Here is a 13,470-nt window from a genome sequence, read left to right as displayed (position 1 = left end):
GAGATGGATGAGGCAAAGGAAAAGAGAGTGGAAGTAAGGGAGATGAGAGCTGAATAAGCCAGAGTGAACAGATGGGACGGAGGGTTTGATGGCTGGAGGAAAAGTAAGGGAAGCAATGAGGAACAAAAGAGGGAGTAGGAGGGGTAAGCAAAGAGTGAATAATTGGGGGGGTGGGGGATAAGGGACTGAGGAAAGGATAGGTTTAGAGAAAAGGGGACAAGGAAAGTAGACTAGAAGATTAGAGCAGTCAAGGAGAGGCATGATATTTCAGAATGTATGTATTGATTGATGGAGACTGATACGGAAGAAAAATGTTGGGAATTTGTGACAGCTGCTGACCAAACAAATGTTCCGGTGGCTGTAGAAGCTTTGGAAATGCTCCAGTTACTCCATGTCAGACTTCATTCAGGCAGGAAGAAGCAGTGAAAAATACAGTGGCTTTCACGCACATCTTATGAAGTGCCTGGTGGCTGAAAGATATTGAAGAAAATTCACATAAATGAGGTATAGTAACAAGGGAGGAGCGTGGAGGAGAGGAAGAGTATTGTTCGGCTCAGCTGTGCAATGCCCGATTACACAAAGATAACAATCTGATGTTGGTTCCCCTCGAGACAGAGTCCAGTCAGACAGAGAAAGGAGATGTAGAGCAAAAAGGGAGGGAGACGCAAACATTAATAAACACAGAAGCCACGGCCAAGGAGATTGTAATTCTTGATAATTTGATATTTTAATGCTGTGGTATCTTTGTTATTTCTTGTTTTTGTTGCAATAAAGCACATTAAAATGGAAATAAACTGGTGAGGGAGGGAAAGAGAGAAAACCAAGGACAGGAGGGACCAGGGCAAAGAAAAAAAAGAAGGAGATAAGAGTTGTTGTATTCAGCAGGCCTGTTGACTAATGAATGTGGATGACCTTTTGTAAAACGATAATTATCATATTTTAAAGCAGTTTCATAAATGTTTATGAAGACAGTTTATCCACTCTCGCCATCATCTTCCAATGAGGAAATGTCTGTCTCTGTGTGGACATACTGCTCCCTTACCGACCACAGGAAGGTGGTTGTTCATTGTCTGCTGTTCATTAAGCATTCCTCCCCATAATATGTTATCATCTCTGTATAGACCTCTAGCAGACCGCAGCTCTGGTGGGCAGCCGTCTGTCTCTACCGGTTGGTGTTAGAGAGAGAGAGGGAGAAAGGGGAGTGGAGGGGGGAAGGGATGAGGGTTGGGGTAAAGAGAGGAAGACAGAGACAAAGATGCACAGCCACAACAATAGCAACAGTAACAGCTATATAAGTAAAAATGACTAGAAGCCAAGTTATATACCTGTTTGTTTGTGAGCGTGTGTATGTGCATTATTTATTGCCAAAAGTCAAAACAGAAAGTCCCTCTGGGGTTGAATGTCTGTGTGTGTGCCACTCCTCTCTTTAACAAATGTCTTGTATGCACTCACTGTCTTGTTGTTTGTCGTTCTGTGTTGTCCGTGTAATGAATTATATTTGGATTTCACAGGGGTTCCTGGCAGCCGTAGGCTTGTATCTCGTACACATGTTTTTATGCTTGTAATAGCCTCACAGTGGTCTGTCTCCCATCTCTCCTCCAGGCTATCGATGCTTCAAGGCCGTATTGTTCCTCACAGGCCTAATGTTTGGCTCTGTGGTCATCTTCATGCTGTGCTACAAGGAGAGGGTGATGGACACGCAGCTGAGCGTAGAGGCATCAGTGGGCATCGGCCTGGGCATCGGGACCCTGTGTGGCCTGGTGACCATGTTGGTTCGCAGTGTGGGACTGTTTATGGTGGGCCTGCTGCTCGGCCTGCTGGTTGGAGTGGCTTCACTGGTGGTAAGGAGATGCATTTGGTTTGCTCTATTTAGATTTATGTTTATTTGCATACAGAACCTCAAATTCTCAAAAGCATTGTATTATCAGGAAAGCCTTCTTGTGGCCAGTCACACCAGAAAGTGGCATGTGTGATTGTGGTAGACTAGTGTGGGCTGTAGATGGATGTCAACAAGACATTGTCACTGAGGCATCATTTCACTTATAAATCTGAGCAATAACACTGTAATTAACTTTCAGGATTTTACAATGTAACCACTTTTGCACAGCTTTTACACAGGAAAATGTCCAGGAGATCCTGCAGAAGCCCCATTGAAATGCCGTTAAAAAGACTATCCCATGACACCAATGGCAGAGTCTTGAAAGAAGACTGCATATAAATCTGCTGCCAGATTAGTGCATAAGCAGTACCAAAAGCTAGCTAGCTCCCCATGTACCAAGGCTGAGTCATTACTGCAGCAGCCATGGGCTTGAATCCGAGTTGTGGCCCTTTGCTGCGTGTCATCCCCTCTCTCTCCCCACTTCCTGTCTCTCTGCAGCTGTCCTATCCAATGAAGACAAAAAATATTTTTTAAAATTTAAAATTTTCTATTTAGCTAGAAAAATAGTTACCAACTAAAAATCAGCACAGTAGCACTTTAAAGTAATAACATACCTGACCGCACAACAAGGCAGGACTTATATAAATTTTTGCTGTCATAAATGTCAATGAGACCAGGCACTAATTTTGCTGAGTGTAACAACAACAACAACAACAACAACAACAACAACAAAACTACCATAAAAAATACCAACTGTCCAAAATTAACCCTCTCCTCTCTCTTTCTCGAAGGTTATGGAAGAGTTCTACCACCCCAAAACAGTGTGGGTTCCTCTGGGTATTCTCCTGGGCTCTGGGACGTTATTTGCCGTCCTCACTCTTCAATGGCAACGCTGCTTTGTCACCTTGTCCACCGCCACATTCGGCTCTGCCATCATCACCGTCACCGTGGATTACTTTATAGAGCTGTTCGCCTTGGTGCACTACGTCTATGAGAGACTCAGGGTAGGCCCGTCTGTGTGTTTGTTATTATCCTAATGCTATACATTTATTTGAAGGTGTGTGCATCATGACACTGGATTACTTTATTGGGCTGTTTCCTGTGTGTGTTTGCTTGAGAAAGAGACACACAGTCGGACAGACTGACTTTAGCCACTTGATAGAGCACTTAACACCACAATTTTAGACACTTCACCTTGCTGCGCTGTCTACAAAACATTGCCAGAAGCTTGGGGTGTGCCTGCAGGTTAAAGAGTGGGCCAATAGTTGATTTGGGTGTTTATCCGAGAACAGGGAGGTGTGCATTGGATATGTGTGTGGATGAGGGAAGAACAGACACAGTTGAGGGTGGACAGTACAGATAAAATCTTCCATTAGAGTATATGTAACCTGTAAACTAAAATGTAAATGTATTTGTAGATGAAATTCCAGATGGCAATATCGGTTTATGAGCAAATTCAATAAATGAAATAGCTGACAAGATAAGGTTCATCATCATACCAATGCAAACATCCCATAAATCCAGTATTTCCATAAAACAGTCCTGCACACTACAAAATTGCCTTTAAATGCTTAATAGAACCAGAGATATTGAAAGGTTAGCTACCTTTGTAGTATTGGCAAATATCACTGGTGTCATCATATTGCCTGAATTTGGGCTGCAAATAAAAGTACATTAACTACATTTTTATGACTTTAATCAATAACTTCAGCTTGTGATTTCACTGACAGGTTGAACATCGCTCTTCCAAAATGTATTCCCTCATTTGATGTTTTGATAATGCTGGTGGAGAGTGCACGCCAATCTCAGTGGCCATAGCACATGATCTGCATCATTTTCATACTCATCACACAATTATTCAGTAATTTATTTTTCAATTTGTCACTAGGCCCCGAAGTTAATATAATTATCAACCATTATCAAATTGTTTGCCAAGTTTTGTTTGACTAAACCAGATTTCAGCATGTACACATTGGGAAGCCCTGCTGGAGCAACTGTGGTTTATGACCCATTTAAAATGGTTTCATCCTCACTATTCTCACTTTACAACCAAAGTATTATATTTTTAACATTCTTATTAGTATTTCATTATGTGCTGTGCTTGTTTGTGCAAGAATAACTCCAGGAAAGAGGTTTTTAAAAAACTGGCAAAAGTGTCATGATTTAGATTAGTTATCCTTGCATAAATTAATGGTTTTGTGGACGAAAGCACTTTATCAAAATGAAATGATTCAATTGAAATTATGTAATCTCTGCAGGTGGCACCAAAGAAGCCAGTGTGCTGGTTTACTTGGGTCATCTTGGGGGTGTGGCCAGTCCTGGCCCTCCTCGGAGTGCTGATCCAATGGAAAGTCACTGCAGAGGGATTTTCTCACACAGAGGGTGAGTGATGCAACTTTACACACACTAACTTGGTACACAAAAATCATTCAATGTTTTGCCATAATTGTGGATTTTGCAGCAAGAGATACTAGATTTGATGCAAAGAACTTTATTACTAAGAAATTGTGTGTAATACAGGTACAGAAAATAAACTTTTTTTAGGGTTTTTTCTATTTTAAAATTTTACTGATACTTAGATCACTTGGATATTGTGTAAAAATATGTAGTTGGCAAAAGGACTGCAGATGCTTGGAGGCAGAGCAGGTTGAATAAACAAACTTCCTGTAAAAAAAAAAACAGGCTTACTCACTAATTTGAAGTCAGTCCAAATGAGCAAACAAATACGCAGGTAGCAGATCATGGGCAGATTTACAGAAACTGGCAGAGACAGGATACAGGCACAAATATAGACGCAATCTAGTAGGGAACAATGGCTAGGTCTACTGAGGAGCTGATGAGGGAATTGGGAGGTTTGCAGGTGGGTGTGGAGGTCATGTGATATGGGAAGGTGAGAACACACCAGGGACATTTGCTAGACAATGGGAATGGCGGGTTTTGGAAAATTCCATATAAATTCAGGGTCCATGCTGGTGGGAGAATGTTTGAGGCTAAAGGACAGAGAACATATCCTTTGGTCTTTTTCCTTTGTTGGAGGATTTTAATAACAACACTAACAAATTCACGAAAATGCACAAACCCAAATCTTATGAATAAAGAATAAATTCCATTTATCAAAATTTAGTTTACTGCTGAAATAAAGCTACAGTCAGACAAAGCTTCTGCTCCGACCTGGAACTTGTGAACACACGATGGATATGGTCAGAAACGGCTGATTCAAGAGAGGCGGTGTGTGTAATGTAGGCCACAGCGACAAGCTTCAGGCAAGGCTGGTGAAGACCTCTTGTAAAAGGTCTGTTTTGCAGCCTCAAATGGTGGTTTAGTTCAATGAGAAGGATGAACTTATACACATGTTGTACAGCGCAGCTTTGAATTCATATTACAGTATTTCCCACCAATATCCCCCACGACTACACAAAGCTATAGAAACACAGGAGGAGTGCTGCTATTATGCTCGTGCTGTAGGAACTGTGTGTGTGTTGAAGTTTGTGCATGGGATGTTTAATGACGTTTGGGGAAATGAATATGCATCTTTTGGTTTTGTTTTTCTAATTTAATTTAAAGTTTAAACTCAGATACACAGAATGATGATGAGGCTTATTTCAATATTGATCTCACAAAGGCCACTAAAAGCTGGTGCCATTCTATCAAGGCTGACTAATCTATCCTAATTTTATTAAATAGGCTTTAGGAATTGTTACCATTATGAAGGAACAGTGAATGTGTGGTTGGAGGGACAGTATGAGTACACTAACATTAGTGTTGTCAGCAGAATGTGTTATTGACGGAAACAGCCTTTCTGAAAGCAACCACAACACAGATGGCAAGATCACACACACACACACACACACACACACACACACACACACACACACACACACACACACACACACATAGACACACACAGACCAACAGAGACAGAAATATACTGGGGTATAGTCTCTCACTCACTCATACACTAACTACAGGAAAATTTAAACACACACATCTCATTCATTGGTGCACACACATAAACTCTTACATTTGATCTTTGCTGGCTTAGGCGTGCAGAGTAGTGTCTTAGAAGAAGTCACACATGGTGTCAAATAATGGGATTAAACAGCCAGCTGCCATGGTTTCCAGTCAGAGGGTGTGGGCAAAGAGATAGAGGGAGCTTTTTAGTGCTATTTTGAAAACTGTGCAATTGTGTGTGGGGGGAAAGAGACCTAGAAAGAGAGAGACATTAAGGAAGCACAGGCTGGCTATAAACTGTCTAAAAGAGAGGGAATCGATTCTCAAGAAATTCGTGACACACTGCTTTGTTAAAGTACAAAAAGTTGCTAAAAAGTCTTTATTCCTCATCATGTGGCTACAAGTTGAAATACTGGTGTATCGAAAACAATCACACACAGACAAGTCAATTTTATAACAGATCTCAGACAAACATGTGAACATTTGTACAACATCCCTTGCAACACCTGTTCACAATTCACCTCCTCATAGTGAACAAACACAATAGTAATGAGAATTGTTTCAGGGTCCCCCACAGAAGGAGGGATAAAAAGAAAGAAACATAGGGATAATAATAACACTTCACAGTTCTGAAAAATACGATTGCATTTCTGTATGTACTGCATGTGTGTTGCGTCCATTTCATGCTTGTTGCTGTAGATACAGCCTGTGTACTGGGAATATGAATTAGGGCAGCAGCTCTAGTAAGGAAGCTATGAATGTTATTTGAGTTCCTGCTGCTTTGTGATAACAGCCAAGTCAGCAAGGGTCATTATTGTATAGAAACCCCTTTAAATTTACCTGTACAGCATGTTATCATAATGTAATTTAAAAACCTTATTTGCAGCTGTCAGAGTTTGCCTTTAGTCTTTAATTGCTGAAAGCATCCTTTATAGTGACAGGCACTGTATTGACAGAGAAAGGAGGAGAAAAGAGGGGGCAGGTGTACTGGGGGAAGGGAAGGGCGGGGGGTTAATAAACTGGGGCACAATGCGTATGCGGGGCACCCAAGTGGAGCAGTGAAGAAAGTCATCTGTCTGTCAGCTGATTGAATAGCTTGCAGGACACGGCCATGAATGAATTAGCTCACACATGTTTTTCCTGTTTTTTTTTTTTTTTGTCTTCATGTGTGGACAATGCTCACACACACACATAATTAATTCTCAAGTCCCAGTCAAATTCTTAACCCCAACCCTAAACTCTGTAACTGCCTTGTTATGAAGTGGGGACTGCCCAAAAAGTCCTCACTCCCAAGGTCTAAAGCCAATAGTGGTCCTCACAAAGGTAGAAGAACACAAATACACACATGCAACCATAGTGGCTTGAGGTGGGGTGAGCTGAGGAAAAAAAAACGGGGGGTATCATTAAGCAGTTTCCCTGGCAGATGGTGCCTCGTTAGCTGTCCACCCGCACAAAGAAACAACAATAGACCTCATAACACTTCCATACCCACGCACACAAACACACAGTGACTGTGACGCAAATAGTACATCTTATCTTCGCGAGGTTCGGCGAGGTCCTTGTGCTTGTGGCAAAATTTTGACCTGACAATAATGAACATGAAACAGATCCCCTTCCACTACTCTAAATTGAATGAATCAAAATGCTTCACAAGCAGGCATACCCAAAAATAATTCTATGAGTAGTCAATGGGCAGTGAGACAGGATGGATTTTGGGCATCCTTTGCCGGAGAAGGGTGTGGAAATAACACAAACACGCTCACCCACTCACAATATGTCAGGAGACTGAGAAGCTCAGTATGAATACATGCTGCAAGGGAAATTATCTGTCTGCCAACTCACTGAATAGAATGTAGGAAATGAGAAAATGGACATCAGTGGTTTTCTCTTCCTTTTTCTTTTTGTAGCCTGTACGTACAATAACCTCCCTAGAGATAGTTTACCATCAGAGTTTAGAATTTAAATATTCAATATATATTCAAATAAAGTCCCATCTGATTGAGCGTTTCTCTTGTTTTCCTTGTCAGTCTGAGAGAGTTTGAACGTGTCCTTTCCTCTTGACTTAATCAGTTACATTTGTTTCTCTATAAAAGCTGCATTGTTCTGTCTTCATAATCCTCCGACTCTCTCATGATTATCTATTGCTCCCGCTCTCTGTTTCCTTCTTTCCCCACATTAACACATCTCTGGTGTCTTTGTCCCCAGTGGTTTTGAGTCGACAGCAACGGAGGGTCCAGCTCATGCGGATCCGGCAGCGGGAAGAGAGGCTGAAAAAGGAGAAGGAGAACAAGAAGAAGAAAAAACGACAAACCCAGAAGACCACTCACAAGCAGAAAGCTCACACCCATCACCACCACCACCAGCAGTACCATCACCCAGCGGCATCCCACCCTCATCACCAAGCCCAGAGCTCTCAGCCACCTAAAGTCCCTCCTCCTCAGACTGAACCCGGCTACCACCGCAAGGCCAACCCTAAAAGACGTTTTGATGGAGATGTGCTTTCACCGGTAAGATAAAGTACTGGCTTAAATATTTAAATACTTTAGGTAATAATAAAGAAGCACTCTCATATATTTGGTGTATATACAGCCAGCAGAGAATGTTTTTCTTTTTCTTTTCTTTAGTCAAAATTCTATTTTTATTCTGTTACATTTTACAACTTTAAGTTTTACATTTTGGGAAATCAGCATATTTCTTTTATTAGACGAGAATATTGATACTTCTCTTATGTCAGTATGTTCAATATAAAATTGGAGCCAGCAGCTTAGCTTAGCATGAAGATTGGAAACAGCTAGCCTGGCCCTCTACGAAGGTACAGACGGGGATTTTACCAGGGTTTATGTGTGGGACTATTTCTTGGCCAGCAGCAGTGACTTCCTGAAGACTTGCTGCCTCAGTCAGGTTGCCCGGCAACCAGTGGAGACTTTAAACAGTCACTGCTCCCAGCCAATAACTTGGCCCACAAATAAAGCCTGGCAAAACCACAAATTTAAATTTTTTACACTTTTTTGTGCACACAAAACTAACAAGACATGACATGTTACTTAGCGAGCTTTAGGATTGTTGGTAGGCGGATTGTGTTACCTCTGGGCAGACTAGCTGTTCCCCTCTTTTTCCAGTATAAGCCAATCTAACAGTCTACTGGCTCCAGTTTCATACTTAACAGATAGCTATGACAATGTTATTGATCTTCTTATCTAACTCTTGGCAGAAAAGCAAATAATAATAGCCGTACATGTGAGTACAAGCTTTCATGACTTGTTGTTTGTGCGGTTTACTGTCATTACGTTATATCTATCACATTATGCACGTACTACCCCCAACCCTGTATCATCTTTCTGTCCGCAGAGCTACATCAGGAGCTTCAGGGACAGACAAACAGACAGACGAGCGTATTCCCATAGTCGAATGATGAGCCGCTCCCGGATGGGGGAACTTGACTACGATTGCGGCTCTCAAGTGCCCCTCACGGCCCCCAGCGGAGCCCCGGTTCGCATCTGAGACAGCAAAATGCACACACACACATCCAACTACACACACAATCACACATGGCTACTTCAAACCTCTTTGTCACAGTTAGGGATAGAAAACTTAACCTTACCGTGCCAACCTGATCAACTGCCTATTAACCCAACAGGAACTCAGTATGTCCCAAAGGTGGTCTCACACTGTTTTTGTCCTCTCAGACCTGCTAGAGCTTGTATTTATTTGGCCAGTTTGGTCCTATTCTGTTCTTTATGAATGTCAAGACACAAGAGCAGAGCCTCTTCTTTAGGATAGAACGGGATGTGGTCAAATCTCAGACGTCATGAATCATCACCTCCTCTGTTACTGGTCTGGAGCACACTGGAACCTGTCTGGTGGGGAGTACATTTTAATATCACTGTTGAACATTTATTTAAATATTTTTTGGGCTGCTTCAAGCCATAAGAAGTCATTTCCAGTGGAACTGCAGTGGGGAAACAATCAAAACATTATTTTTTCCACAGGAGGGCTGCACCACTTCTAATAAAAATGCATCATCATGGAGTCAAGGTAGCACTACCTTGAATAAACCCTCGACAGTATCTGTACATCGAGCGCAGTTATAGGAAAAAACAATTTGCTTGATTCCAGTAAGAAAATAACAAAAACGCAAGTAACTCTGAAACAGAAGGCAGCTCTTCTTCATCCCTTTCTCCTTTGAAAGGTCAGTGTGTGAAGCGAGGTGTTCATGAAGTCAAAATGTTATCTTCACTGACAGCCTGTGAATCCAGACGTGGCAGCACAAGTCTTCTGCTGCAGAACAGGGACTGCTTTTAGGTGTGTAATCCATTGAACGGTTCACGCCGAAGACAATTTTTATGTAATTTCCACCTATGAACACTCCACGTGTCATTGCCTACGTAGCTGTCAAGAGGAATGTGCATTGCATCTCATCACTTTCCTTTTGCCCTCGATCGCCAACAGTTTCGCCAGCAGGAGACACATCCATACCTCCCCTCCTCTTTCCTCTTTCTACTGAATTTAAAACATTTTTAAGCTAGTGTATGTAATTCTGTTGATTCTCATGTCCTCTTTCCTCTTCTTATCCTAAAAACAATCTACCTTTTCAGAATTTGTCAGCTGTCTAAATATGCTGCTAAGGCACAAAGACATGAAACTGCTGTCTGATATCGGCTATCCAGGAATTTGTCTGATGAAATCTGTTTCATAGTTTGGAGGGGACAATACATGACAGTGAAAATGTTAATTATAGTGTGTTTGTGTGTGAGAGTGGACACATGAGCCCAGTGGCAAGTGACGGATTGTACCAAATATTGGCCAAGGAGAGGGGGATTCAGTGTAGTGTATGTCATACGGTATTTTTTCCCTCTTTTTTGCCAATATACTGGTCTGGTTAAAAATGTGAATATTGTAGTCTTGAGTGTTAAATGATGAAAAGGAGGTTAAAAGTGAAGATAATCTCCTGTAAATGATGAGACATAGTGGAAGGATGAATTTGCAAATGGCGCCCTCTAATGTTTACTACTGGACCTTTTTTTCTAGACTTACTGTTTATGTGTGCATATGTTTGTGAGTACATGCATTTGTGTGTTATTTGCTTTTAAAATACAAATGCGCTCTGATTATTGATGTTGTTGTACTGAACATCCAGAGAAGTGAAGAAGTTAGATTTGTGTAGAAAGTATTTTCAGTACAAAGGAACTATTTTTGTTCTATTTGAACCTCTTTGGAATTGAGATACTCTAGTCCCCCACAAGAATCACCAACATTACCAATATTACAGTTCCTGCTGAGACTATTAAGAGTATTGTGTTTTATGTAACTTTTTGGGGATTTTTACTTTTATGAGGTTTAGATAAACAAAAAGATTCCATTGTACTGAACTTAAATAAATAAAATACCTGATGAGATGTGCTGGGTTTGGCACTGGAGTACCAATCCTTTTCACCTTAACCCATTACTGCATGAGAATCCTTGTGAAACTGTTTCCAGTGTGTTAGTGTTTCATTGTGTCACTGTTGTCAAGTGAAAACTGCAGATTTCCAGTTTTGTTTGTTGGTCCCAGGGTGCACAAAACACAGCCCACATTAACTGAATGAAGCAGAAATTGTGGAACGACATCAATCTTAAGTGTGATGTGTTTCAGTATCAACAGTATGCATAAAAGGAACATCTTAATCTCATTGTTTCCAGTGACCTCCCTTACTGGATTTGGCTCCCCTTCCTCTCCTCCTATCTCTGTTTACACGGTCCAGGTAAAGGGCTTTGAGAAGGCATTTCAATAATTTCCCTCCTCTTGACATGCTTCATGCTAAGTCACCTTCTGTTCTGCTGCACCAGTGTTACTCCAGCAATGTTTTGCAGTAGTGGCTGTTCAAGTGTTATTTCGGGTTTTGCTTACACTTCAGTCCTGTTATCTTTTGTGGTTTTACTTTAGTCCGCTTGTAACATCATCATTGTCTTTACATTTTGTAAAGACAAAAAATAACGAACTTAAACTTTGACATGTAACCCCTTTAACTCTGGGGCAAACTGAATTATTGTTATTAAATTGTCAATTCTTTTTATTAGCTTTTTATTTCTGTTTCTATTATTTCTGTCATTGCCCATCACTGTTGAATTGTAGATATTGAACTGTAAATAATTTTTAAATGTACAAATGTTTTGTTTTCATGTTAATGTTTACACCATGATTGCTTGTGTAATTTATCCAGCTGATTATTTTCTAATGGAGTAGATCTGTTTTATATTGTGTTTCCATTGTATATCCAGTTGGTTTGCTTTGGCCAGGTGGTGGATGTTTCATTCTGATCCTGGTGTTTTCAACAAGTGATGTTGAAAATCAGCAAACAAGCTCAGCCTTGACATCAGTAATTCAATAATTTCTCGTCGAGAGACAGCAGTTCATTTGCCACCCTGTTTAAATTTGTGCAAATGGCCTGGTCATTATTATTATTATTATTATTATTATTATTATTATTATTATTATTATTATTATTGAGCATGAATTTATATGGACCTAAATATGATAAACATTGTGAGTCTACAATCTATTGGTCTCGGTTGTCTCTACTGTTTCTGTCATTTGTGTATTCAGAGGTGCATTTATGTGTACAAATACTACATACCAAGCACACGCACACTGACACTCACACATTTTAGATGACAGTCACAGTTCAGAGAATAAATTAAGTTGTTTTTTGAGTGGCCAGTGATACTAAAACCATGTTGATACTACAGTAAAATCAGATACTACAACGTAAACTGCCTTATATATAAGAATATAAACGATGAAGTAATATAAAACCAGTTCCGAGGTAATGTTATGGTTTTCACTTATTCATGCGATACTTTTTACTGCTCTGCAGGTCTCAGCAGTGATAAAGAAAGTATCATACCACACAGAAAAACAAAGCATCTGTTTGAGTTCATCTTCATGATGTTTCTCTTAAACTTATATTTAACAAATGCCTTGATGTGGTCTGACAGTAGGTACAAGGCTACATTTGCATTGCATTAACTTGTATGTGTCAAACCAATCTGGATAAAATAGGTGTTTTCTACAAAAGTAGAAAAAAAAATTTAAGCACCACAAAAAGGGAGCCACAAATAACAATTAAAATTCAGTGCTTTCAGCAGCTGATCGATGAAAGGTCACAAAGTTAAGCAGACTTCTTTTGAAGGAAATGAAACAGGAACATGCTGCCCTTTTTTATCGAGCTGTAATGACTGGGAACCAGTTGCTGTTGACAGAAACGATGATGGAGACAGAAAGTTCCTACCAACATTGGTCTGCTAGGAAAAGCCGTGAAATGACTTTCTCTCACTTACTTTCTCTCTGTGCTTCTTCCTTCTGCCTAATTATCTCTTGCTGAATCTTCCTCTTGTTTCTTTTTCTCTGCCTCTGAACATCCTTCTCATTACATTTGTACCCTCTCTTTCTCGTTTTCTCCCTCTACCACCCTCACGGTCTCGCTGTCCTTCTTGCATTCTCATTTATTGCCTGCTTTCACTGTATCTTTCTTTTCTCTTTCCTCCTCCACCCCCACTTTTTATCTCTGCTGACATTTTTCAGTCCAGTGACTTCAGACACAAACTGCAGACTATATAATTCTTGTTTCTGTGTTAATCTGCTCCCTGCCGGAAACAAAGCA

General features: G+C 40.5%; 1 protein-coding gene across 1 annotated transcript in view; it reads left to right on the top strand.

Annotated features, from left to right (window-relative positions):
• The window catches only part of tmem198a (transmembrane protein 198a), a 33,735-nt gene extending 21,368 nt beyond the window's left edge, over positions 1–12,367 (top strand). Inside the window, exons 3-7 of the mRNA XM_051404211.1 lie at positions 1,603–1,841; positions 2,671–2,883; positions 4,138–4,261; positions 8,036–8,337; positions 9,179–12,367. Of these exons, the coding sequence (XP_051260171.1) occupies positions 1,603–1,841; positions 2,671–2,883; positions 4,138–4,261; positions 8,036–8,337; positions 9,179–9,331 (1,031 nt within the window). The 3' untranslated portion in view covers positions 9,332–12,367. The remainder of the gene's footprint in view (positions 1–1,602; positions 1,842–2,670; positions 2,884–4,137; positions 4,262–8,035; positions 8,338–9,178) is intronic.
• Positions 12,368–13,470: the final 1,103 nt, after the last annotated feature.

This window comes from Dicentrarchus labrax, unplaced genomic scaffold (assembly GCF_905237075.1).
Source record: "Dicentrarchus labrax unplaced genomic scaffold, dlabrax2021, whole genome shotgun sequence".
NCBI lineage: Eukaryota > Metazoa > Chordata > Actinopteri > Moronidae > Dicentrarchus > Dicentrarchus labrax.
The sequence above is the reverse complement of the archived record's forward strand: the minus strand, read 5'-3'. Positions and strand labels throughout refer to the sequence as shown.